The 23,409-nt window shown below is 42.7% G+C and overlaps 1 protein-coding gene across 6 annotated transcripts in view; it reads left to right on the top strand.

The window, feature by feature from the left end:
• DNMT1 (DNA methyltransferase 1) overlaps nucleotides 1–23,409 on the top strand; it is a 53,084-nt gene that overhangs the window by 18,529 nt on the left and 11,146 nt on the right. For 5 of the 6 annotated variants that reach the window (XM_054693264.1, XM_054693262.1, XM_054693266.1 and 2 more), the window contains exons 5-27: nucleotides 260–335; nucleotides 1,412–1,490; nucleotides 4,105–4,139; nucleotides 4,518–4,614; nucleotides 6,271–6,305; nucleotides 7,568–7,655; nucleotides 9,320–9,354; nucleotides 10,152–10,233; nucleotides 12,339–12,373; nucleotides 12,673–12,718; nucleotides 12,818–12,898; nucleotides 12,973–13,082; nucleotides 14,020–14,138; nucleotides 14,699–14,791; nucleotides 15,236–15,387; nucleotides 16,420–16,607; nucleotides 16,703–16,895; nucleotides 18,329–18,426; nucleotides 18,600–18,747; nucleotides 19,574–19,689; nucleotides 19,883–20,087; nucleotides 20,166–20,299; nucleotides 21,822–21,995. In XM_054693264.1, coding sequence (XP_054549239.1) covers nucleotides 260–335; nucleotides 1,412–1,490; nucleotides 4,105–4,139; nucleotides 4,518–4,614; nucleotides 6,271–6,305; nucleotides 7,568–7,655; nucleotides 9,320–9,354; nucleotides 10,152–10,233; nucleotides 12,339–12,373; nucleotides 12,673–12,718; nucleotides 12,818–12,898; nucleotides 12,973–13,082; nucleotides 14,020–14,138; nucleotides 14,699–14,791; nucleotides 15,236–15,387; nucleotides 16,420–16,607; nucleotides 16,703–16,895; nucleotides 18,329–18,426; nucleotides 18,600–18,747; nucleotides 19,574–19,689; nucleotides 19,883–20,087; nucleotides 20,166–20,299; nucleotides 21,822–21,995 — 2,419 coding nt within the window. The remainder of the gene's footprint in view (nucleotides 1–259; nucleotides 336–1,411; nucleotides 1,491–4,104; nucleotides 4,140–4,517; nucleotides 4,615–6,270; nucleotides 6,306–7,567; nucleotides 7,656–9,319; nucleotides 9,355–10,151; nucleotides 10,234–12,338; nucleotides 12,374–12,672; nucleotides 12,719–12,817; nucleotides 12,899–12,972; nucleotides 13,083–14,019; nucleotides 14,139–14,698; nucleotides 14,792–15,235; nucleotides 15,388–16,419; nucleotides 16,608–16,702; nucleotides 16,896–18,328; nucleotides 18,427–18,599; nucleotides 18,748–19,573; nucleotides 19,690–19,882; nucleotides 20,088–20,165; nucleotides 20,300–21,821; nucleotides 21,996–23,409) is intronic. The other variant, XM_037505746.2, reaches the window with a different exon arrangement.

The following is a 23,409-nucleotide window of genomic DNA, read 5'->3' as shown; positions in this document are numbered from 1 at the left end:
CCGGTTTTTGGCCACTTCATCTTTTGATGATACAAGGGGAGGTTGTGGTTCAGGGTATGGCTCCTCAAGAGCTCACGTAAAATGGCTCTGTAAACTAGCAGTGCAAATGCTGACTTTATTGAGATGGTGGCTGATTAGAGTAAGATGGATACTTAATCCTCAGAACCTGGTTCTCAGCACTAGCTTGGTAATGCTGAAGAACTGAACCTTTGCTGTGAGCTTTTTTATTCATAGTGGCTTTTTTTTTCCCTCTCAACAGCCGACGTTTCACCTAGCCCCAGGATTACAAGGCAAACTACCAGGCAGACCACCATCACATCTCATTTTGCAAGGGGGTCAGTATATAATGAATTGACAGCCGCCATTTCTAGGGGCCAGTTGTTTTTGGTAAACATGAATGGAATTAGTAGGGTGTAACTTAGCAATTCAGACTTCCACATTGCATAAGTTTTCATCTTGAAGATCATTAGACGTTCACGAACAACCTTTCCGAAGCCTCATTATATTCACTCTTATTTTAGGAAACTTGAAGTCGACACAAAATTAGGGAGGATAGTAAAATGAAGCAAGTATCCATCACCTAGTATCAGCAGTTGTCAGCTCTTGCCCATTGCTTCATTTATACCCCCATACCCTCTATTCCCCCAACTGGATTACTTTGAAACAAATTCCAGACATATCATTTCATCCATAAATATTTCAGTATATTTTTAGAGGAGGTCTCTTTCGTTGACAGCTTTATAATTCTTACTTTGCTATAATTGCTAACACTTAGCAAAGTCTCTTTTTAAAAACAAAATATTTAAAAAATACTATTTTCATGCCTTATAAAGTATAACAATTCCTTATTGTCAGGTTCACATACTCACATGTGGCAAACAAACCACATTTTGCTGATTTGTTCCGTAAGCCTTCTGAATCATAGACTCCTTTCCTTTTTATTTTCTTGCCATTTATTTGAACAAAATGACCATTTGTCCAGTAGTTTGTAGATCTGGTTGACTGTATCCTGTGGTGATTAATGTGTTATTCTGTCTCACGATTCCTATAGTGAGTTGATCAGGTTCCAACTTTATATTTTGAGACTTTTTATAGATGGTGTTTTGTGCTTCCATCAGAGGCATGGAATGTACCTTCCATAATACTAGTGGCTTTTGATTAATATCTAGTTCCACAATTTTTTAGGGTTGCAAAATGGAGATATTCTAAACCCATCATTCAGTGGAACATTAAACTTGAAGCCTTTTTCAACATCCTGGCAACAAGGGCTTATCCTTGGAGGGGAGAGGGCGTCCATGCCCTGAATTTGTCCTAAAGAGAATGCATTTGGTAGGGAGGACTATAAGTCATTTTGCATTGGAGGTCTAACATCTGGCTGAGTTAACAGTTGATTTTATTGTGTGTGTGACAGCCCTGCCAAACGGAAACCTGAGGAAGAGACTGAAAGAGCAAAATTGGAAGATACTGTTGATGAAGAAGAAAAAGACCAGGTAGGCCTGGCATTTCAGCTTTCTTAACTTGCCTTCGTTGGCACATTTGCTGGTAATCATGACTATACTTGGCTTCTCTAATGTACGTGGAGTGACCGAGAAGGTATTAGAACATATCCCTGGACCCAGGGTGATACGTGATATATGGTGATTAGACTCAACGGCTCAACAATTGAGGCAGCCCCATAATTTCAGAGCCTGCTGTCTACCTTCCTCCCTCTCTTGCTGACAAATCATGTCTGCTGATTTGATTAAAGCATTTACTTTTGATGTTAGCTAAACCTTTACTTTGCTCACTTCTAATTTCTCTGTAAAAACAGATTAGTACATTTGTTGTATGTAATATAATAATGCTGTTTACTACTTACGCTAGAAAACTGGTGGCTTGCCACAGGCCTCTAGTACATAAAATACTAATCTGATGGTAGTACCATGTGACTTAAGGAAGACCAAACCTAATCGCTTCTCACCCTTTTGGCTAAGATCAAGTGTAGAAAGGCCAAACCTAGATAACACCAAATGGTCACATTATATCAAGTTTGAATTTTTGCTGCAGGATTAGTTGTGTAAATCAAGATGGGGTTCTCTAGGTTTATGTATGGTAGTAAATGCCTTACTGCTACCTAGTGAAGGTGAATATCCACAGTTTGCTCTGAGCAGGGTTTCTCAGCCATGACATTGACTTTTGAGGCCAGATAATCCTTGGCTGTGGAGGTTGGTGCTATGCATTATAAGAGTATATAGCAGCATCCCAACCACTACTCAATGCCCTCTGCCCCCTCCCAGTTGTGGCAACCAAAATCTCTAGGCATTGCCAGGTTTTCCCTGGGGGTCAGAATTACCCCCATGTGAAAAACAGTGAACTAAGGGACCACTCAGTGATCACTGGGTCACAGTAGTATCATTATGATGAGCTTGACATCCTGTTGTAAGAATGCTAATTCTTCTATCTTATTCTTGGAAATTGGACATCACTGTTCATGCTCTTTACTCATAACTTTAGTTAGGTTTAGTTACACTACCCCCTCTAGTGGGAAACTGACAGAGGGACGAGGTTTGTTTAAGTCAGTGAACATTTTCTCTGTTGGAGAAAAATGCATCATAGGTGAAAGCAACTGGCTCTTGTAATAACAACTTTTTTTTTTACATGTACCAGTTGAGTTGTTTCTTAAAGTCTAACCTTTTGGGGGCTTCAGAGCCTTTTCATCTGATTTCTAAGGAAGCACTCTAAGAGCCATGTTTCTAAGCAGGAAGCTATTTCACTGGCAGTGTATGTGAGGCCTTGGGGACTTCGTGGGTGAACACTCGTAAAAACAGTATTTATTTAATATGCTAGCGTAAACCTTGGAGTACCAAACCAAGATGGTGCTCTCAGCTGGGCAAATAACTAAGATGGAGATAAACTTTCATCAGTTTAGTCTTGAGAATTTGTTGTAAAAAATGGGTTACACATGCATTTTGTGAAGTGTCCAAACAGTACAAAGGATGTACAGTGTATCGATTTCCCTTCCATCCTTTTTCCCTGAACCTCTAGTTTGCCTTTCTTAATGACAGGTACTTCTCAGTTTATTCTCTATTTTTTCACATGTTATATATATATATATATATATATATGTATGCTATAAGTTTGTGTGTGTGTGTGTATGTGTGTGTGTATATATATATATATACACACACACATACATTAGTATAGTGTAGTCATATAAAATCTGTAGTCAGGGTTCTCTAAAGAAACAGAACCAGTAGATTGTGTGTATATGTACTTTTAAGTAATTGGTTCATACAATTATGAAACTGGGAAGTCTGAAATATGGAGGACATTCCAACAAGCTAGAGACCTGAAAAGAGTTGATGTTGCAACTCGAGCCTGGAGGCAGAATTTTAATTATACACTCTTACATAATTCAGATTTTTAAGATGTTTTACATAATGTAATACTGAGGTTCTATGTAATTTGCCCAGCTTTCCTCAAGGGCAACATCTCACATACTGTAATAAAATAGCAAAACCAGGAAAATGACTTTGATACAATCTACAGATTTCATACACATACAGCTCTTACACACACACACACACACACACATGTGTGTGTATGTATGCATGTATGCATGTGTGGATTCTTGTAACCTCTACTTCAAGCAAGATACACATCTGTTTCATCACCATGGTATTTTTATCCCTTTTAAATTACAAAAATATCCTGGAGATGGCAAATACCATGAACTTAGGGAAATAGTATACTGAGGTATTCATCTGAGAAAGGAGCTGTTGTCCTGTTTTAGGTGATCGTCACTTCATGATGTGAATTGCTATTGCTATTTTTTTTTAATAAAGAATTACTGCTGTGAGCTGTAGGATCTTTGGTACCATCCCTGGACAGTCTCTAGTACAAGACAGGGCCAGCCCCTGGGTTGGCCAAAGTCCTTGTCCTGCCACCATAAAAAAGCCATCAGTATCTCTGATGGTTGCCCAGATCTCCTCACCAAACCCAGACCACCTTTCCCCCACCTTCTTTTTAATCATCAGATGTATTTAATATTTTGATAGATACTTTTGGATTTTGATCTTTTGAAATGAATATTATTTTTTCTCTTCCTCCCTTCTCTCTACATAGGAGGAAAAGAGACGTAGAGTTACATCCAGAGAACCGTAAGAATAATTAATATACCTTTTTTTGTTTTGTGCAGTGTGTAATCTTGATTACTGAAATGACTTTCTTGAAGTTTACAATGCTTTTAAGTGAGTTGTTATGTTGGCCATAGTATGAGGATGCTGAATTGGGGTCAGATGGTTAGCCTTTTGATTAGGGTAGAATTTCCTTAGATTGAATTGAAGGTAACTGGAAGTTGTTATCAGAACCAAATTTAAAGGTCATATTTAATACTAAATGTTAAAGTAGTATGTCCCTTTCAGGGTTCCTGAGGTGAAGTTTGCATTTTGGGATAGGAAGGGAGGCAGTTATGGAAACTGCTTGTGTGGGAAGAATGTGTGAAAGTCACAGGGGTTTGTGATTTTTTTGCTTGACAGAGTTCCTGGACCACTCCCTGAAGAACCAGAAAGAATAAAACCAGGGACACACATGGAAGAGGAGGAAGAAAGAGAGGAAAAAGTACAGCCTGGTCAAGTTTGTTGTTTCTACCTTAATCTCAGAGTTCCTGTTTTATTCTAAGAAGGGGCTTGGAGTGGGAAGCATGTGGCCACAGAGTAACTGTCACTCAAGATCAAGATGACCTTAATTTTAGCTAAAACTTCTTTCGGGCTCATTTTTCTGGTGGTTCTCTCGAAGATGGGTTATATGACTATGATGATAAGTCATGTTAGACCTGAGAATCATCTGGATCTTTGCTACTGTGTCAATTTCAAGGTCTTAGCGGAGATCAGACTTTCAAACACATGATGTGCTAAAATTCTATAAATGTAAAGTTGCGTTCTTAACTTGAACTGGTTGGTTCGTTCACTAGACTTCAAGCTCCTTTGTAAAAATCAGAGTTTAAGGTTCTGCGAAGCACAGATGTACCCCCTCAATGCCCTTGGAAAGGGGGTGGTAGAAGGGCGTGGGGTGTGGGTGGATCTGATACTAGAAACTTTGCTATTAGAGAGCTCTGTCCTATATGACATAGACTGACAGTGGACAGTCACAGTGGACAGTCACAGGTGATGTAATCCTGTTTTTGTTTTGTTTCATGTAAGGATTTTCATTAGAAGTTTCTTATAAACTTAGATGGGTAGTGAGTGCCTTTATTAGGGACCTATTAAAGGCAGATCTGTTTGCTCTAGTGGAGGAACAGCTACGATGTGTGGTAATTATTGAGCCATTTGGAATATTTGAAGATAGTAATTTTTTAAAATTTATTTACTTATACGTACATAAGGTAGGCTAGAGGGCTACAGGCTAGAGGTGCAGGGGGTGAGAGGATTCACCAGAGACAGAGTGGGGAGCAAAACAGGTGGATCTACTGAAATACACTTCTGAGGGAAGTAGCAGGCAATGCAGGAGAGGTCTGCTGCGCCATGTGGGTTAGCTCCCTGGCCAGGGATCGAACTGAGGCTAAAATGGCTGGCAATAGCTTGATAGCACTGAGACTTCAACCCCTGCGCCACCAGGGAGGCCCCTTGAAGGGTGTCTTTAATTGATCACTTTCTCATCCCTGATACTAGTTAAGATTAGATAAAGTCAGGATGCACTTCAAATTCATCTCAGAACAGGCAATCCTAGTGGGTTAGTTCAACTACTACCCTCTAAAGAGGGAGCTTTGGGAAAGATTAAAATAGCCTCCCATGGTCAGACTCCCAGGATCTCTTCCTTCAGTAGGGAGCAATATGTTCGTTTTCTTAACACCACCAACCTTTGTGGTCTCTTCACAAAATGTGTGGAGCTTGAGATTGAATTTAATTTGAGTGCTTTTCTGTAGAGCTGTGTTCAGAGCCTTAAACTTGGATTTGATAGATTTGAGACAGAACGCTCATCCAAATTGGGTCATCCAATGCATGACTTTATTACAGATTCCTAGTTTTGATATAGTTATTATTTATGAGGCTGTTGGCATTTACTGAAGGCAAGTTAATTGAGGATTTTTGGAGGTAAAATACTTCAACTGCAGGATCTGTATTCTGAATCTAATTTCCTGCCTTAACTCCACCAAAAATTGTCTTCCAGGTAAACAATATTTATTCCCAACTAGACTGTAAGATCAGTTTACATATATTTTATTTCCATAAGGCACTATAATAGAAAGATCACAACAAAGTGGCATTGACAATTTTTTCCCCCTCCACTTAGGAAGAAAGGAGACTCAGAAGTCAAACCAAAGAACTGTAAGTATTGTTAACATGCCTTTGTGCTTTATATTGTAAAATATAGTTGCTAAAATAAGTGTTTTGATAAAAATTATGTATTAGACAGAACATTAGGTGCATTAACTATACATGTAAGATGTGGGCAATTTCTGCCTGTAGAAGTTCAGGCTACTACACTGAAGACTGAGTTCAGCTGGGATTCTTGTCTCCACCCCAGGTTCTTCCTCACTGGTGGTCATGTAGTAAGCAGTTTGTTGGACACTGTTAAATGTCCACTGTTTTTTTTTTTTTTTTTTTTTTTTTAAGATTTATTTATTTATGCATACAGGAGCTGGGGTACAGGCCAGAGGTGTGGGGGGCGGGTGAGAGGATTCACCAGAGACAGAGTGGGGAACAGAACAGGCAGATCTTCTGAAATATACTGCTAAGGGGAGTAGTGGGCGAGACAGGAGAGGTCTGCTGCGCCATGTGGGTATCTCCCTGGCTGGCTGGGTATCAAACTCATGCTGCAGAGGCTGCGGATTGCTTCATAGTGCTGTATTTAACCTCTTACACCACCAGGGAGACTCTAAATGTCCACTGTTAAATGAATAAGCAGTGATGCCCTTTACTGATAGCTCTAAAAAATGGTGTGTAAAAAACACCCCAAAGCTGGCTTAGGACAGTAAGCATTTGAGCTTGCAAGTCTGACTTGCTGGCTGTCAGCAGATCTTGGCTAGCCAGGCTTGTTGGTGTCAACTGGGCTGATCCATATCTGTCTGATGGCTTGGCCAGCCTGGGTATGTTCGGATGGCAGAATACAAGGCAAATACTGAACCTGGGCCTAAGTCTAAGGTGGGCATAACACCAGAACCCAGTAGCAAGGCCCTGGCAGAAGGAGAGGTGAAGACATGAGCCCAGGGGTGCAGTGTACTCTCCATGGTTGCTGATGCAGACAAGCTCTCTGGAACCTATGAAGGGCCAGCCTCAGCCTATCCCTTCCTCTTTAGGCAGAATTCCCATCAACTTAGAGAAATGAGTAGAGTCCTGTTGGTCTTGTTTTAAACTTCAACATCTCTCAGCATTGTTCATATGAATTGCTGATGGCATTTCTAGAAATCAAAAGTTCCAAAGTAATAAATGCCTTCCAGCTTCACTAAAGTGAAGATACTTGTCTTCAGATGGGAAAGACCACCCATGCTCTAAGTCTGGGACAGATTCTGTGAGCCCTTGTTGGGGCCATTTGAAATGGTGTCAGGCTCCCTGTGCTGACTGCTTGTTTGTGTTTTGTTTTGTGACAGAACACCTAAACAGAAAGTTAAGGAAGAACTGGACAGAGAAGCAAGACCTGGTGTTCAGGCTGAAATGGTGGATGAAGGGGATGAGAAAGTAAAGACTGAGTCTTTGTTACTTTATTTTATTCCTGTGTTCCCGTTAATTGGGAGAAATGGTGTAGGGCAAGGTTGTGGGTTCAAATCCAACCCTACCTACTCTTGTGGGCAGGTTTCCTAATTCCCTTCATGGGGGTTAGTAGTTGCCACAGAATGGCAGTGCCTGATTCACAATGAGCATTAGTTGTCTGTTCATCCATAGCAGTGGAAAGGCCTGTATGTGCCTTAGCTAAGCTGTGTGTGAATTTAGCTTCTCTTGATCCTCCCCACTAAGAAGACTAGATGTATTTCAGCCAAGATAATGTGTTCCAGTCAGGCTATTGAACTTTTTTAGTCTAGCTCCCCAACATCTACTCCTCCCCTCCCCCACAGCCTCCACATTTCAGCTAAGTGAACACACTTCAACTCTAAAATATACATTGAGCTTGATGAGCCTCAGGAAAAGTACAGAACAGTAAGATTGTCTGTAGGACTGCCCTACCTGAGCTCCAGGGGAAGAGGATACCCATGGGGTGACTGTAGGACAGGACCCTCCTGAAGCAGTTTGGTCCCTGTCTAAGAGTCTGAACTAGGATAATCTTGTGATTGTCTCCAGGGCTTTCTGTTGAGATCTAGAGTGGAACCCAAGGGCACAGACTTACTGGGTGATGAGTGTACTCACTTTTGACTTGATTGACTGTGGTGTTCATTCTTTTTTATTTTTTTATGTGGTGTTCATTCTTGTCCTATAGCAGATGATCCTTTTGGTGTCACCTCCACTTTGCTCTGACACTTTATTGTCTCTTACCTTTTTTGCCCAGGTATTGTTTAGCTTCCTGTCAGCACTTGCTCTAGAATCTGTTTGGATGCAGAGATCTTAGCAGTGTCAGACTGCTTATTCTCTGAAAGCAGAAACTGGCAGGAACTGTAGATCACACAGGTTTGCCTCATAGTAGAAACGGATGTTCAAACATTAGACGTTTGCCAATATTGTTGATTCTTCTAAGAAATCAGTTCATTTTTTTTTTAAATGAAGATGAGCTAAATTTGCCAGAAAGACATTGTTTTTTATATGTAGACTAAAGATACTATATTGTCCACATGTAACAGGAAATTCACCAAGGTGGGAATTGCTACTCTTTATTAAATTTTACATTCTAAGTTCTTATTTTCCCTACCATCCCAGTGTCTTTCTCTGTGATGTCTTTACCCTTGACCAGATGACAGATGGAGTTAAGCATTTTGGGCGACATAAGCAAAATGACTGTAATATGCTTCCTTTTCCTTGAGCTATCCTAGAATAGAGGTTAACAAACTGTGGCCTGTTTTGTAAATATTGCTGGAACACAGTCATGCCTTTTCACTTGCTTATTGTCCATGACTGCTTTTGTGCTGCATATAGTAGGGTTTAGTAGCTGTGACAAGGACCATGAGACTTGTAAATCTGAAAATGTTATTTTCTGGCCCTTAATACAGTCTAACTCCAGGTCAATTCTTGTTTTGGAGGGTTGGTTCAGGAATGAGCTAACAATGTGAAAGCCCATCTTTACCTTGTACATCTATTCTGATCTACTGTTCTCTGTTCCATAGCACTGTGATCATTAACTGATACTTTGTTGGTGTCTGTTCTTAGAGACTAATTTTTTTTTTTTTAATCTCTCCACCCCTGCTTCACCCTCTCAGGATGAAAAGAGGCACAGAAGTCAACCCAAAGATCTGTGAGTCGTTAAAATGTTTATGCTTCTGTGCTGTGCTTGTGTAACTGAAACTCAAATAACTAGAGACTTATGACCATGTAGAGGTTTACAGGGATTTGTGGTACTCCTGGAAGATGGGTCACTTTGGGCGGGGTGGATAAGAAATCAGATCCTGGGGCCTCCCCGGTGGCGCAGCGGTTGAGCGCTGGGTTGCGAAGCTGTCCGCGGCCTCTATGGCGCTGGTTCGATCCCCGGCTGCTCCCCGGCCACTGGAGGAGGGTCCCACATGGCGCGCAGACCTCTCCTGCCGCCTGCTGCTCCCCTCAGCAGTGTACTTCGGTTCTTCTGCCTGCTCTGCTCCCCGCTCTGGCTCTGGTGAATTCTCTCACCCTCCCGCGCTTCTGACTGTACCCAGTGCATGTATAAACAAAAAACAAACAAACAAACAAATAAATAAATAAATAAAACATGCCTCTATTAAAAAAAAAAAAGAAAAGAAATCAGATCCTGGATCCCATTCTTATCCTCCGCCACTTGAGCAGTACTCCTGTTACTTCACGGAGTCACATGTGTTTCTTAGCTTCTAGTACCCCACATCTAAGGGGTTACACAAGGCTTCTGAAGGCCTTGTTTTAGGGTTACAAAATAGGAGCCACCATGATGGAAGGGCTTTCTTTTTTGGATGGGAGGAATCTGTTCCCCACATATATTCTGAACATTATGCCTTTTGATAAGATATTATGTCTTTTTTTGATGCAAATTGGCCATAATGTTTTTCTGAGCTAGTAACCTTTGGTATATATTTGTTTACGCAACAGAGCTGCCAAACGGAGACCTGAAGAGAAAGAACCTGAAAGAGTGAAACCACAAGTTTCTGATGAAAAAGATGAGGATGAAAAGGTAAGATTCTGTTTCAGTTCTCCCATATTTTATGTATCCCAAGGTGATCTTTTTTTTTTTTTTTTTAAGATTTATTTATTTATGCATACAAGAACTGGGGTACAGACCAGAGGTGTGGAGGGTGAGAAGATTCACCAGAGACAGAGTGGGGAACAGACCAGGCAGATGAACTGAAATACACTGCTGAGGGGAGCAGCGGGCAAGTCAGGAGAGGTCTGCTACACCATGTGCGTAGCTCCCTGGTCGGGGATCGAACTCGTGCTGCATGGCTGTGGATAGCCTCATAGGCTGCGTCTTAACCCCTTGCGCCACCAGGGAGGCCCTCCCAAGGTGATCTTTTAAAAAATAAACTATGGAACCATTCAGACTTACCCAAAAGTGGGAATAAGAGATAAGCAAACCATTATGTTCTCATCCCCTTAAAATATCAATAAGGGTTTTTCAGTCAAGCCTCATCGTCCATTCTCCTCAGTGTCCCTTGTTCCTGGATGAGAACAAACTCCATGCATATTACTGAAATTGATAGATGAACTAGTTCTAAAGGGAAGGTACTCTTAAATGTCCCATTACCATGCCAGCACGTTACCAGTCCAACGTAATGTCAAATCTAGCTGTTCAAATTTCTGTTTGTTGCCATTGTTTGTATACAGTCACAGTCTACAATGTCTACAAAGTGAATTTGGTTGACATTTGTCCTAAATGTCTCAGCTATCATTTCTCCCCTTTTACTTGTAATTTGTGGAAGGAACCAACTTATTTCTAGAGTTTTGGGATTTTTAGAGTTTGAGTTTTGCCATTTGTACCCCACTCAGATTTCACATCTCTCTCCAACCCTGTCTCTGCAGACTGGTAGTTGGGTCTGGAGACTTGATCAGTTGCAGGTCTTGTTTTCCAGAGTCCTTCTGAGGTGTCATGTCCTTCTGTGTCTTCACACCAGAAGGCACAGTTGGCATCTTATAAGAATGATCATTGGGCTCAGGTGCTGTCTGCCTGATTGATCTATTATGAAGTCCTCCTCAACTTTTCCCCTAGTGTTTTTTAATAGTAATTGTTTAAAAAAAAATAGTAATTGTTTAAAATACATTCTTTTGTTTCCTGTACCCAAAGTAGTTCTATGAATGCTTTTCCTTATGCTAGTCTGCTGAGGCTGCCATAACTTGGTTTACACAACAGATGTTTTCTCATAGTTCTGGAGACAGGAAATCTTCATAGTTCTGGAAGACAAGGTCTGAGTGCCATAGGGTTAGTTTCTTTGAGTCCTTTTTTCTTAATGGCCACCTTCTCACTCTGTCCTCACATGAGGCCTTTCCTCTGTGCGATCATGGAGGGGAAGAGTCAGCTCATCCTTTTATAAGGACACTAATTTTGTCCTGTTAGGGCCCCATCTCATTTAACTTTGGTCACCTTATTAAAACAGTATCTCCAAATATAGTCAAAATGTGAGTTTGGCAGGGGGGTGGGAGGGAGGTCACACAGTTCAGTCCATATCATCCTCATCAAGTTTACGTACCTTGAAGTACTGCTTGTATAGGAGGACTAAGCTGGTGGTGGTGGTTTTTTAAATTGTCACTCAAAAAAATATATCTTTACTTATAGGAATTTTTTTTTTTTTTTTTTTTTGATAGAGGCATGCTTTATTTGTTTGCTGGTTTGTTTGTTTGTTTGTTTTGTCTACACATGCACTGGGTACAGTCAGAAGCGCGGGAGGGTGAGAGAATTCACCAGAGCCAGAGCGGGGAGCAGAGCAGATAGAAGGACCGAAGTACACTGCTGAGGGGAGCAGCGGGCGGCAGGAGAGGTCTGCGCGCCATGTGGGACCCTCCTCCAGTGGCCGGGGAGCAGCCGGGGATCGAACCAGCGCCGCAGAGGCCGCGGGCAGCTTCGCAACCCAGCGCTCAACCGCTGAGCCACCGGGGAGGCCCTACTTATAGGAATTTTAATTACAAACTTTAGACTCTGGAGATGGCACAATTTCACTTGTTCTTTGCCTTCCTCCCTACCTCTGACTAGGTTTTGTGATAACCATGTGTAAAAAATTGTTAACTCTGAAGCATTATCCAGATGTAGAATACTTTTACACCTTCACTCTTGTTTTCTCTATGTAGGAGGAGAAGAGACGCAAAATTGCATCCAAAGAACAGTAAGAACTTATTTTTGTCTTTATACTAAATGAGTCATATTAAAATTATCTAGAAAGAAGGTAAACGGGTTTTTGTGAATTGCTAGAGTAGCCTTAGCTTTGTATCTGATAAGTCTGCTTGTATGAGGCAGACCCTCTCCATGTGGTAAAGAGACACTTGTGACCCAGCACCTCGTCCCTAATGCAAGGGTCGGTGTTTATCTGTGTCATGTGGATTAGGTATAACTTTCTGATGGGTAGAATCTGGTATGTTCTGAAATAATTTAAAAAAAAATAACCATTTTGTACTTTGTTTCCAGATCTGAGAAGAAAATGGCTCGAACCAAAACAGTAATGTCTTCTAAGGTAAATGTACATCTGGGGATAAACCTGGTGGTACAAAGTTAATGGGATTGCTTGGAGCTGACTTTGAGCACCTGTTTGTATTTCATGTCCCCCTCCCAGACTCATCCTGTGAGGTGCCTTCAGTGTGGACAGTACCTGGATGACCCAGAACTAAAGTATGAACAGTTTCTCCCTGATGCAGTAAGTTCAGCTCCATATACAGCCTTTATTTCCTGTCTTTTGTGCCCTCTGTTTAATGATTTGGTATTTCTCAGGTGGAGGAGCCGCAGTTGTTGACAAATGAGAAACTGTCCATCTTTGATGCCAATGAATCTGGCTTTGAGAGTTATGAGGCTCTTCCCCAACACAAACTGACATGCTTCAGGTAACTGATTCACTTTTGCTTCATCTAACAGGGCACTTCTTAGTGAAGCTCTTTAATACCTATCCTGCAACATTTCTCAAGCTGCTAGTGATCCATAGATAAGAACTGCAAAGCTGGTGGAAGTATAGTAGATCTTTGCAGGGACTTATTTGGTTATTAAAATGATACATGTTAAGTCTTCTGTCTGTATATATCATGAAGGTCATTCACATGAGGGCCAGCGATGTGTGAGGTACTACACCAGGTATTAGGGTGTAGTGCCCCTGTCCCTGCCTTTGTTGAGGCAGATGTTATACTTGTTGGTAGTAACAGTTACAGTTGTTGTAAAAGGCATGGTAAGCAGAGAAAACAGATGGAGGAAAGAGGTTATGTGTAGAATGGACAAGAAGTGGTTTGAACAAGGCCTCAGTGGCATAAGAGAAGATGCTGACAGGGTAGCCAGGGAAAGATGTTCCAGAACAGCAAGTATAAAGGCTCAGAGATGTGTGTGGAATGGAGAACTAGGTGAGATTGGTAAATGAGGAAAAAGGGAGTAAGTAGTGGAGGTGTAATTGAGGATCAGAGGCCTGGATTCTGAATGGCTTTGCAGACTGTGGTGATGACTCCAGATTCTTTTGGAGAGACCAGTGTTCTGATGGTGTCATGAAGATGTAGTGAGTTACTCCCTTGTGAGAGTTCCTGTCTTCCCACTGTGCTTATTACTGATCTTCTGGTGTTGCCTTTGTGGACACTTGTACTCTGATGAACAAGTGGGAGAATGGAGAAGAAACTGTTTGGGTGAGAATATTGAGCTAGTATTGATCTAGTGTTCTGTCAAACAGAAAGATAACCAAGTCTAGGAATGAAATATAGTCCCTTCACCTCCTGTCTGAACTTAACTCTGTACTGCGACTTCCCTTCACTAGTTCATAGTAAACATTCTCTGTTGCCTGTCTAGTGTGTACTGTAAGCGTGGTCACCTCTGCCCAATTGACACTGGCCTCATTGAGAAAAATGTCGAACTCTTCTTTTCTGGTTCAGCAAAACCAATATATGATGACAACCCATCCTCTGAAGGTAAGTGGAATGGTCCAGCGTGTGTTTGGGACAGGTGTTTTAAAAACAAACAAAACTTGGGCCTCCTGGTGGCGCAAGGGGTTAAGATGCAACCCTTGAAGCTATCTGCAGCCTCTGTAGCATGAGTTCAATCCCCCGGCCAGCCACATGGTGCAGCAGACCTCTCCTGACTTGCCCACTGCTCCCCTCAGTAGTGTACTTCGGTCAGTCTGCCTGTTCTGTTCCCCACTCTGTCTCTGGTGAATCCTCTCACCCCTCACACCTCTGGCCTACACCCCAGTTCTTGTATGCATAAATAAATAAATCTTTAATAAAACAAACTTGCCCGACAAAACAATTTCAACTGAAACTGTTGCCTCTAAAAGTTAGAACTTGAGACTGCACTGTGAAGATCTGTAAGCAGACTTGATTAATGGTTCTGACGACTGCCTAGCTTGGCTGATTTAGCAGCTCAGGTGGGCGGAGGAGTGCTGCTTGGCCCTTCTGACTTTTTGATGTGAGTTGTTGTAGCTCTTTAGTTCACACTCCCTTTCAGGAACTTTCTCTTTTCCCTCTCTTAGGTGGTGTTAATGGCAAAAATCTTGGTCCCATAAATGAATGGTGGATCGCTGGCTTTGATGGAGGTGAAAAGGCTCTCATGGGTTTTAGTACCTGTAAGTATATAGCCAACTGTGGACTGTTAATGGCATCTGAAAGGGGCCTCTGTGCTCCTGTCTCCCCTTGGGCTTATTGGGCTCAGGTGAGGAGTCTTCAGCAAGCTCACATGGTACGGCTTCTCCTGTTAGTCACAGCTGGCCCTGGAACTGACCCGCCGGTTGTAAGAACAGGTCGTATTCTTATAACTCAAACCTGGACCGAAAACCAGAGATGAGCTACATGAAAACCATTTGGCCAGTCTCCATTCTCTAGCTGACTTATACTGGCCACTTCTGACTGCACTAACTTGGATGATTATACTTTGTGTCTTTTGAAATTTGGGTATAGAATGACTTTTTTTGACTGTTCTCTTAGCTTTATAGACTCCTCTCTGACCTTGTGACCTGCATATCTGCCATCAGATTCAAACTGCTTTTTAAAATGTTTTCTGTTCTCATCAGCATTTGCCGACTACATTCTGATGGATCCCAATCCAGAGTATGCACCAATGTTTAGTGTGATGCAGGAGAAGATCTACATAAGTAAGATCGTGGTTGAATTCCTGCAGAGCAACCCTGACTCCACCTATGAAGATTTGATCAATAAGATTGAGGTGAGAGGGAGCGATGGCTGATCATCATCCAGACTTGATCTTTTGCCACAGGCAGGGTGGTGTTGCCATCAGAAGACTGCATGAAAAATAATGTGGCAAGTGTGTGATCTGTGACTCTCATGTGCCCTGTACCCTGGTGTGCATAAGTGGTGAATGTAACTATGGTTTTTACCAGGGGTGCTGTGTGATCTCTGGAGGCCCTGGAGTCTCTGATGCCTATTATTGTAAGGAATGTACCAACTAGGAGAAGGATAGAGATGGTTGCTTCAAAATTATTGATTTGGGGAGCTCTTAGAAGCACAAAAAATATAGCTTCAAGGAGAGATTGGTGGGCTGCCTCTTTCCCCATCAAGCTGCTGCAGCTACCAGAAAAGACACCTGTTACTGCCAGCAGAAGGGAACAGAGTGCACAATATCTCCTCAGTTGCCTGTTTTTACATGGGTACCTTTTCAACCTTTCCTCTCCTTTCACCCAGATGTGGTAGAAATGAAAAAGGACTCTTCACACAGCACTCTGGCAGACTATATCAAACAAAAACGGATAGATTAGTTCATGTTTTTTCTTGAATTCAAGAAGCAAGGTTGTTTTCAAGATTGATGTGTTCTCTCCACTAAGAACTTCTAAGATGGAAATAGCATTACTTGCAGTCTTCTGTTAGAGGAATTGACCACGAAGTTCCCTGCTGTGAGAAACGTGTTTTTTGCAGCAGCTCTGATGGTCATTGTCCTAACGAAGGGAGTAAACATGGGCACTTAATCTTGTAACCCTTACCAGACCCTGCTGATTCATGTTATTTCCCTCCCAAGAAATTGGATGCCTTTTCTGTTGCTGTTGCATTCATAAAGTGGGTATTTATTTTCTGATTAAAACAAAAAAAAAATAATTAGGTAAGAGATTTAGAATTCTTCATAATCTGGATTTAAAGCTATTTCCTTGTGGTATAGATGGGCATCATATCTAGAATTGCAAAAATGGTTTCAGTTCGATCATTTTGCTTAAGCCTAAGGAACGTACGTTGTTTCTTTTTAAAGACTACCGTTCCTCCTTCTGTGCTCAACCTGAATCGATTCACAGAGGATTCTCTCCTTCGACATGCCCAGTTTGTGGTAGAACAAGTAGAGAGTTATGATGAAGCTGGGGACAGTGATGAGCAGCCCATCTTCCTGACTCCCTGTATGAGAGACCTGATCAAGTTGGCTGGGGTCACCTTGGGGAAAAGGTAAGGATGCAGCAGGAATAAAACTGAAGACGTGAGAGCCCAGAAGGCAGCATGCCCGTGCATTCATCCTTCTAACACTGTGGCAATCTCTCCAGGCGAATGGAAAGACGTCGGACCATCAAGCATTCTGCCAAGGATAAGGACAAGAAGGACAAAGGCCCCACAAAAGCTACCACTACCAAGCTGGTCTACCAGATCTTTGACACTTTCTTCGCAGAGCAAATTGAGAAGGATGACAGAGAAGAAAAGGAGAATACATTTAAACGCCGGCGCTGTGGTGTCTGTGAGGTAACCTCACTCCCCACATAATCTGAGGAAAGCCATCCTCTCATCAGGTTGAGATTCTCACTGCTAAAATGTGACCCTAAGGTAGAAGCTGGAGAGAAAATTAGTAAAATGGGGTGACCTGTATGCCTCTAGGGACAGATTGCTGGGACAGCTATTGGATGTGTGCTTGGGAACTCTTTGCTGTTAAGGGAAGAGCCCGGCCTCCTGGGTGACTTTGCTCAGCCTATTTCTCACTTTCTGAAGGCCAGGGGTGAGTGCAGGGAAGGTGATTACTTCACAGAGGCACTGCTTCCTCCAAGCAGAGGACATGTTCCCAGGAACCTGCCTTGTTTCATGGTGCAACTTAACCCAGGAAAGCGGAGACTCTGTCCAGTTTAGATTTGAGACCTTAAAAGACCTCTCTTCCTTTGAGTTTTTTTAATATGTTCACACTGGAGGAATTAATCCCCTTAATCCTGTGGCCCAGAAATCAAACATATTTTGATAGCTATGTGATTTGACTTATGTAAAATACAGCAGATGCCTCAGAAAACACTGTGTTCACACTGTCTGCTGGGTTCAGAGCTCCTAACCAGGAATTTACATGTCCTCACTGTTTTGTAAATTAGCTTTACTTGGTTTTTATCCAGCATGTGTATCTAAACTTTTAAAATCCTTTTTATTTTATTTTTTTAAAGATTTATTTATTTATGCATTTAAGAACTGGGGTACAGGCCAGAGGTGTGTGGGAGGGGTAAGTGGATTCACCAGAGACAGAGTAGGGAACAGAACAGGCAGATTGACTGAAATACACTACTGAGGGGAGCAGGGGGCTAGTCAGGAGAGGTCTGCTGCGCCATGTGGGTAGCTCCCTGGCTGGGGTTCGAACTCGTGCTGCAGTAGCTGTGGATAGCTTTATAGGTTGCATCTTAACCCCTTGCGCTATCAGGGAGGCCCCCAAAATCCTTTTTAAACATAGCTATCTTTCTTAACTGTTTTATGTTAATAGAGGCAAATCTAGTTAACTCATTTTGAATATTGCATGGTATTTCCTTGTTGGTATATCCCAATTTATTCCTTAATGATAGGCAACTTTTGGTAACTACTGCTATAGTGACATCCTTGAACTCAGCTTCTTATGACTGTCTCTGATTAGAAGTAGAATTGCTGGGGCATGGTTTATGGACCTAACTCTGCTCTCCACAAAGTGTTGGTATCAATTTTTCCTTCAAGCAGGTTGATTTCTCACTTGTCCTCATGTGTCCCTATACTTCATGTCTAGTTTCCCTAACCTTTATTAACTTGGAGGGTGTGAGTGGTATCCTGTTCTTAATTCTTACTCCCCATACTTCTAAAGATGTTAAATATACACATTTTAAAAGTTAGAGTTTATGACAAAAGTGGTTACCATTGTTACTAATGGCCATATGATTTACTTTTTAAATATTTCTTAGGTTTGTCAACAACCTGAGTGTGGAAAATGTAAAGCCTGTAAGGATATGGTTAAATTTGGTGGTAGTGGACGGAGCAAACAGGCTTGCCTAGAGAGGAGGTAGGTTTGGCTGATGTTCTTGTAGGGGAGGAAGAGCCAGATGTCTGCCCATGCTCTTTAGGTGGGACGGCTGGGTTTAAATCTGCAGACTGATGAGGATTCCTTTGTCTGTTGCTGTCTCCAGTATCGACCTGCTGACTTTGCTTCTAAGGGGCCTCTGCTTATTTTTGTAGGTGTCCCAATATGGCCATGAAGGAGGCAGATGATGATGAAGAAGTCGATGACAATATCCCAGAGATGCCATCACCCAAAAAAATGCATCAAGGAAAGAAAAAGAAACAGAACAAGAATCGGATCTCTTGGATTGGAGAAGCAGTCAAGGTAATCCTGGAGAGACTCTCAGTCTTGTGTGTTGTTTCCTGCTAGACATCTTCAGTCTGAGCCCAGGAGTTTGAAACCTGTTCATTTGCCCATGAGAGTAATGTGATCAGCTGAGAGGTTGAGCCTCATGGCCTAGCACCAGGAAAGCATTTTTTGCTTGAAGCTGGCCTTGAAGAGAGCTGTCACAGCCCCCCTGGCCTGGGAATGCATGTTTTTTAAAGGTCAGTTCCTTTACCGCAGTTGGGGAGCAGCTGTCCTGGAAGTACTGCTTCCTTGATGGTCGTAAGCCAGAGATATGGTTGGCTCGTTCATTAAGTGTGAAACCTACCCCTTGCTGTGTGCAGCTATAGGTCTGGACGTGGCTAAGCCCCTGCCCTGTGGCACTAATGCTCCAGTGCAGGCAGACAGATACATACTCTTTTGCTAGTGGAGGGCCAGGAAGGTTTCCATGAGGAGTCTACCTGAGGCAGGACCTGAAGCAGCCAGCAGCACAGAGATTTCAGGAAGAACCATGGTAGAGACACTTGGATGGAAACTTGAAGGAGGCCTATGTGGCTGAGAGGAGTTAGTGGTGGGATGTAGCCTCAGGGGCATGGTGGGAAGTTGGGACTGGTGTTATTAAAAGTGTGAATGCTGGAATCCAACATGCTGCTGATATATACCAGGGCAGACCTGATAATGGGGATTTAAGTGATCTTTGTTGTAGGCTTCTGGCCAGGGGAGGTAGAGGTTCCTTGTCAGGATTAGGCTGATAGAGCACATGACTAATTGAAATAATGGACCTTTAAATCCAAACTCACCTGAAATTAAGCTCTCTTGTTTTCAGACTGATGGAAAGAAAAGTTATTATAAGAAAGTGTGTATCGACTCAGAGACCCTGGAAGTAGGGGACTGTGTATCTGTTATCCCAGATGATTCTTCAAAACCACTATACTTAGCAAGGTTTGTATCCTTCCCTCTGCTTGATTTCAGCATCTGCTCTCTCGCACCAGAAAAAGGAGATGCCTATTTTGTAAGAAAAGTAGCAGCAACTTTCCCTTAGACTAAAATCACAAAAAGATAGGAGTTCCCCTAACTGCGCTGAGATCTGCAGGTCAAGTTAGAACTTTCCTTCCGCCCCTTCTTCCACCTCTAGAGTCACAGCATTGTGGGAGGACAGCAGTAATGGACAGATGTTTCATGCCCACTGGTTTTGTGCTGGGACAGACACTGTCCTTGGAGCCACGTCAGATCCCCTGGAGCTGTTCCTGGTAGATGAATGTGAGGACATGCAGCTTTCATACATTCACAGCAAAGTGACGGTCGTCTATAAAGCTCCATCAGAAAACTGGGCCTTGGAGGTGAGTGGCTGGTGCCCATCCTATGTCCCTCCCTCACTGCATGGGGTTGTCACTAACACAGCACCCTTGTCCCCAAAGGGTGGCATGGATCCTGAGATCATGAAGAAGGAGGATGATGGGAAGACCTATTTCTACCAGATGTGGTATGATCAGGACTATGCCAGATTTGAGTCCCCTCCCAAAACTCAGGCAACGGACGACAACAAATATAAGTGAGTGCTCGGATGAGGCCTTGCTGTTGTCTTTCTCAGGTCTGCCTTGTGCATGCTCCAGAATGCCTTGCTTCCATGTGATCCTGAATTTTTCTAGCTTTTCATCTGCTTTCATCTGTTGGGTTTGTTTCTTCCATGCCTTCTTTGCTTTGTTCATTAACCAAGGGCTAGTCACTTTGTATTGAATTGCTTTAGGTGTCTGGACTGCTGTGCACTTGAATTTCCTTTGAGAAACTCTTATCTAGGATCAGGATGTCTTTTTCCATTTTAAACACTTTCGCATGTTTCATAGTATTTGTTCTGCAGGTCTTGGTGTTGTCTTTCATTAAGTATTTTTTCTCACAAGTGAAATCTTTAATTCCATTTTACTCTTAGCGGTAAATGACTACATTTAGGTGAGGATTTTTTTTTTTAATGTTTAGTGCCCTGCCCTCCTCCTTTGTAATCTCTGTACCTCATTTGTTCTGACTTAACTATGGTGCTGGTACAGCCAGAGCAATAGACATAGGAATTCTCCAGGCTGGAGGGTAACATCTTGCCCTGGTATTTCAAATACCTAGATTCCCCTGGTATTTCTCCCATTGGCCAGGTGCCAGTGTTTTACTTGATCTTCAATTTAAAGGCTGTCTCCAACTCTATTTCAAGGGCTTATAAATCCAGGAATAATGTTGAGTTTACCAGAGAGCTTTTCAGTCTTGCAGAGATAATGTTACAGGGCAGCCCCAATATAAAACAGGTTGCCTGGCTGTGGGTCCCCACCCGTGTGCTTAAAAGGGACTTATTAATACTCCACTGCAGGCACACACAAAAGGTTAATAAAAGGTTTATTTACAAGGGAAGGGGAAATGAGGAAATGTACAACTCAGGGAGAAAATAGGGAAATAAAGTCGTAAATGCGTCCTACCCGATCCACCCACCTGGAAACCCAGTGGCACTCTGAGAGCTGGCGGAGAGCTGAGAGCAGGCGGAGAGCCAAAAAGGAGCCCCCCAAGGCCCACATGTATGGTTTTATACCAAACCTGGCTGCTTAGCTCCACCCTCAGGTCCCAGCAACCTTCCCTTTGCTGGTGATGGGATTTGTCTTTCCCAGTGTTCTCATGGCTTTGGTCTGGAATGGGGGTGGAGTCCACAAAGCCTGTATGGAATTAGCTTAGGACATTCTTTTCCCCCTAACAATAATAGAACAAGCTTCATGATGTTGATACCAGTAGAACTACTCTTGGCATTCTTGCTGGAGATATCTTCCTAACCATATTCTAGATTTTGTTAATGTCTTGGGGGTTTTATATCAAATTCTTAGAAGTAGGATTGACTTGTCGCTTTCTTGTGTTGTGTGTATTTCTGGACTTTGGTCCCAAATAAGTGCTTTACCAATGTGACTATAAAGTATAGGAAAACTGGTTTCTTCACACAGTGTACATATTTTTCCTTGGTCACTGGGATTGAGCGAATGGTGGCAGCAACTGCTGCTGTGGTCACGACCAGTCAACTCAGGATCTTCTGCATCTGTCCTTCATTCCAGGTTCTGTGCGAGTTGTGCCCGTCTGGCTGAAATGAGGCAAAAAGAAATCCCCAGGGTCATGGAGCAGCTCGAGGACTTGGATGGCCGGATTCTCTACAGTTCAGCCACCAAGAATGGCATCCAGTATCGAGTGGGTGATGGCGTGTATCTCCCCCCGGAGGCCTTCACGTTCAAGTGAGTGCCCCTTAAGTCTAGGAGTTCCAGGGCTGATTATGTCCCCCATCTGAGACCCCTAGTACCTAAGCTGCTGCTGGAACTGTCACATTAGCATCTGAATAATATCCAGCTCTCTGATGCAGGGTGATTGTAGTTCTGCTGCAGAGTGAAGCTGTGAGTACATGAAAGAAACCAGAGAACCCATAGCCATATGACAAGCACCGTGGTCAACAGTGGGCCCTATCCCAGCTCATTCTCCCTGACCATGAGGCTTTGGGTCTGAGACCTCTTTCTTGCTGCATCTCTGATGACTAAATGAATTAAATGTGCTCAGCACAGTGCCTGGCTTAGGTGGGAAATAGAATGAATGTGTCACAGGTATTTTCCACATTTGACCTGTCATTTGTTTGTTCTAAGAAATAGTGTATGGTTGTAGTTACAACCATTGTTTCCCAAACTTAGTTGTTTCCTGACTTGTAGTTCCATTTTTCCTAGAGTCCCAGTTGGAACCCAGTCCCCTGTCTCAGCTCCGTTACTATGAATTACAAAACACAAGGGGCAGCTTCCTTCCAGCCTTAGACCTTGTGCCTCGATTCCTCTAGCACCGGCTGTCATTCACACAAAGGAAGAAGACTCCCTGCAGTGCTGTTTACCTGGTGCTCCTGACACAGTAGATGCATCAGCACAGGTGTCAGGCCTCTTTGGAGCCCTCAGATGTGAGGGGCCTGGTGGGAAAGTACAGAGCTGCTTCCTAAATGTCAGGGGTCAGGGGATGTAGCCTTACTGTCTTGGCAGCCAAGTCAGGTGGACTAACTTTCCCATAGTAATTGGACCCATTTCGACAAGCCCTGATTATGGGGCTTGTCCCCATGCCTGTGTCACCTCTAGATGAGTCCCTTGGTCAAGAGAGCACAAGTTCTGTCACTGTAACAAGCCTCAAACTGAGAGGCTTAATTAATTTCTTGCCTGGACTATGTGGCCGTCATGGTTGAATAGCAGACTTACCTGTCATTTGGGAACTTGGGCCAGTGGACCCGCAACCTTCTCAAAAGTTGTGAGTCTTTGAGCCTGGGAAGGATGCACTGGAGACTCTTTGGGCAGAAGTGCTCATGTATCACTTCTCCTCATGCTCATGGAACAGAACGCGTTCCATGCCAGGAAGTGCAATCTTTCTGAGGCTGGTAGGAAGGAAGCTGAAAATATTTGAGTCGCATTAGCTACTACTAGTAGCTACTAGTAGTAGAATCATCAGCTGGAAAAATGCTAGTTTGAAACTGGATGAGACTTCTTAGTCTTTCTCTAAATCTTTTTTTCTGTACTGTCCCAATATTAGTGTGTGTGCTGCCGAAGTAAGCATTTTCTCTAAATCCTTTTCTAGCTGTGGCAGCCTATAAGGTGTTTGAATTCAAATGGTTATTGTCACTGGTCAGCT

Source organism: Talpa occidentalis, unplaced genomic scaffold (assembly GCF_014898055.3).
Source record: "Talpa occidentalis isolate TD23 unplaced genomic scaffold, MPIMG_talOcc4v2.1 talOcc4.12, whole genome shotgun sequence".
Taxonomy (NCBI): Eukaryota; Metazoa; Chordata; class Mammalia; order Eulipotyphla; family Talpidae; genus Talpa; species Talpa occidentalis.
Note: the sequence above shows the minus strand (reverse complement) of the source record. Positions and strands in the feature narration are given on the sequence as shown.